Genomic DNA, 2,245 nt, shown 5'->3' with positions numbered 1-2,245 from the left:
TAAGTCTCTTACACTTACCTGCTTCCCATGTTGCCAGGGCCTAGAGGAATGCCTAATTGTATCTGCACCCCCTCTGGTTTTTGCACCTGTGGTCTGCTTTCTCTACTTTAGCCTGCCAAGAGGGTCTTTTAAAACGCAAACCTAATGCCGTGGCCTCCCCACCTAAAACACTCTGACGCTGTCCTACCGTATTTAATACACGCCAAAAGCCTCGCCAAAATCCCTTCGCAGTTTGGTCCTTACCCGCTTCTCTCGCTGATTCTCACCGCAGTGCCCTTTGTCCTTTTGCGTGTATATCCCACGGGACGTTTTTCATTTCTCAACAGGTTTCTCTTTTCACAGACCCTGCCCAGATACTGTTTCACCCGTCTGAAATGTCCCCTCCTTCCTACCCTACTTAATGCCCTTCCAACCGGTAGGTCTTAACTCAGTCGTCACCGTGAAAAGCCTCTGACACCACCTCACCCAGTGTTTAGGCCAGGTCAAAGCCCCTGATGTGAGCTCAAAGCATCTTTCTATTATTTATCATTAGGTGAGTTTCAGTGCTCCATGAAAGCAGGAACTATGTCTAGTCTTATCTTGGCATTCTGCTCCCAGAGTCCCAGGACAATGCCTACCAGCTCATGGTAGGCCCTAGGTATTTATTCAGTGGATAATAGATTTAAAAAAAAAAAAAAAAGTCTTCCTAAGCCTAAACTTTTCATATGGACTTAGCTTTTCTGATCTCTTTGTATCCTTGTCAACGCAATGGGTTAATTCTTTTCTTAATTCTGTTAACATGAACAAACATCCAAGGCCTTTTTAGGTATCAGGCGTAAAAAGATCAATGAATAGAGAGGTTCCTGCTTTCAAGGAACTCATACATCAGATTTCCATAATTTAGAGTTCAAAAAAAACTCTCTACCCCAACTTTAATTTTTAGTGTTATCCATTTTCATTTCATTTCAGATAGAGCTCATCTGCTTACACAGCATAGACCATGGTCAGAGGCGGCAGGAACTCTGCCCTGAGAGAGAGTACGACTCTGGATATGTCAGATGTTTGGGGACATATCAGACGAATGAAAGCGCATGTACCCTTTATGACTTTTTTTTTTTTTTCCCTTAAGAATTTTATAAGATTTTGAGCCAAACTGACAACAGTTGCCGGGAAGCAAGATCTCAAATGCTGCTTCGCTACTTCTGTGTCGAAAGTCGCGTTGGGTTTGGAGGTATACTTTCCTACACTTTGCCTGACTAGAGAAACCTGGACGTCTAAGCTTGCTCTCTGTCCTCTCCCTGGTCCTTCCACTCCCCATACGTGTTCTAGCCTGTTCCCTTCTAGCTGCTACTTGGGAAGAGCAAAGAACAACTCAGATGTCTTGAGAAGCAGAGGTATGTGACTTCTACAACTCTTCATCCCCTAAATAGTAGTTATTAAGCCTTTATTGTCAGGCACTGTGCTAGGCACCTGGGATACAGGCATGAGCAAAAACGGCCATGATCCCTGTGCTCAACGGACATTTGCACCTAGTGAGGTGGCAATCAAAAACATCTCTCGAAGTAAGTATAAAGTTGCAGCCGTGATAAGATCTAAGGAGGATACGTACAAGGTAACTTGAGAGCCAGAGCAATTTATCAGGGGCATGAGAAGAATGAGCTAAAACAGGAAGGATAGGAAACAACGGGATTAAGCAGGTAAAGAAGTGCATTCCAGGCAAAGGGAGCCACGGGCAGCAGCAGCATGGGGAGAAGGACATTCTCAAAAGCCAGCAGTCATTGCGAGCCCTCCAGCCGCATCAGAGGAGCGAGGCTGCTGGACACCAGGCTGAAGAGGCTGACGGGTGGGCAATGGAGTCACAGCATGAAAAGGATAGGGACTCAGGGAGTTTTCGTTTTGTTTTCTGATGCTCACGGCATACACAGAACATGCGGCTTCAGCAAGGTTTAAGCCAATCATAAAATGACTGACACAGTTGCTAAAGAAAAAAAAGCAATTTTGAAGACTTGTGGTAATAATAGTAGTTGCTACCACAGTGTCCTTACTACATATCAAGCACTGGTGTGTGTGTGTGTGTGTGTGTATGTGTGTCACTCCTTAAAACAACCCTATGAGATAGATGACATTATTATCCTATTTCATATACAAGGAAACTGGGGCATAGACAGGGCACCTAAGATTCCACTCATGCGCCTACCAATGACCGAGCCGGGATTCGGACCTGGGCAAGTCCGTCTGGTCAGAGGCCGTGGTCTCTTCCTCGCCA

The 2,245-nt window shown here is 45.3% G+C and overlaps 1 protein-coding gene across 1 annotated transcript in view; it reads left to right on the top strand.

Annotated features, from left to right (window-relative positions):
* The first annotated feature begins 1,462 nt into the window (after window positions 1-1,462).
* LOC105310310 (stabilizer of axonemal microtubules 2-like) overlaps window positions 1,463-2,245 on the top strand; it is an 8,069-nt gene continuing 7,286 nt past the window's right edge. Inside the window, exon 1 of the mRNA XM_023526666.1 lies at window positions 1,463-1,541. Within this exon, the coding sequence (XP_023382434.1) occupies window positions 1,463-1,541 (79 nt within the window). The remainder of the gene's footprint in view (window positions 1,542-2,245) is intronic.

This window comes from Pteropus vampyrus, unplaced genomic scaffold, assembly GCF_000151845.1.
Source record: "Pteropus vampyrus isolate Shadow unplaced genomic scaffold, Pvam_2.0 Scaffold2115, whole genome shotgun sequence".
Taxonomy (NCBI): Eukaryota; Metazoa; Chordata; class Mammalia; order Chiroptera; family Pteropodidae; genus Pteropus; species Pteropus vampyrus.
The sequence above is the reverse complement of the archived record's forward strand: the minus strand, read 5'-3'. Positions and strand labels throughout refer to the sequence as shown.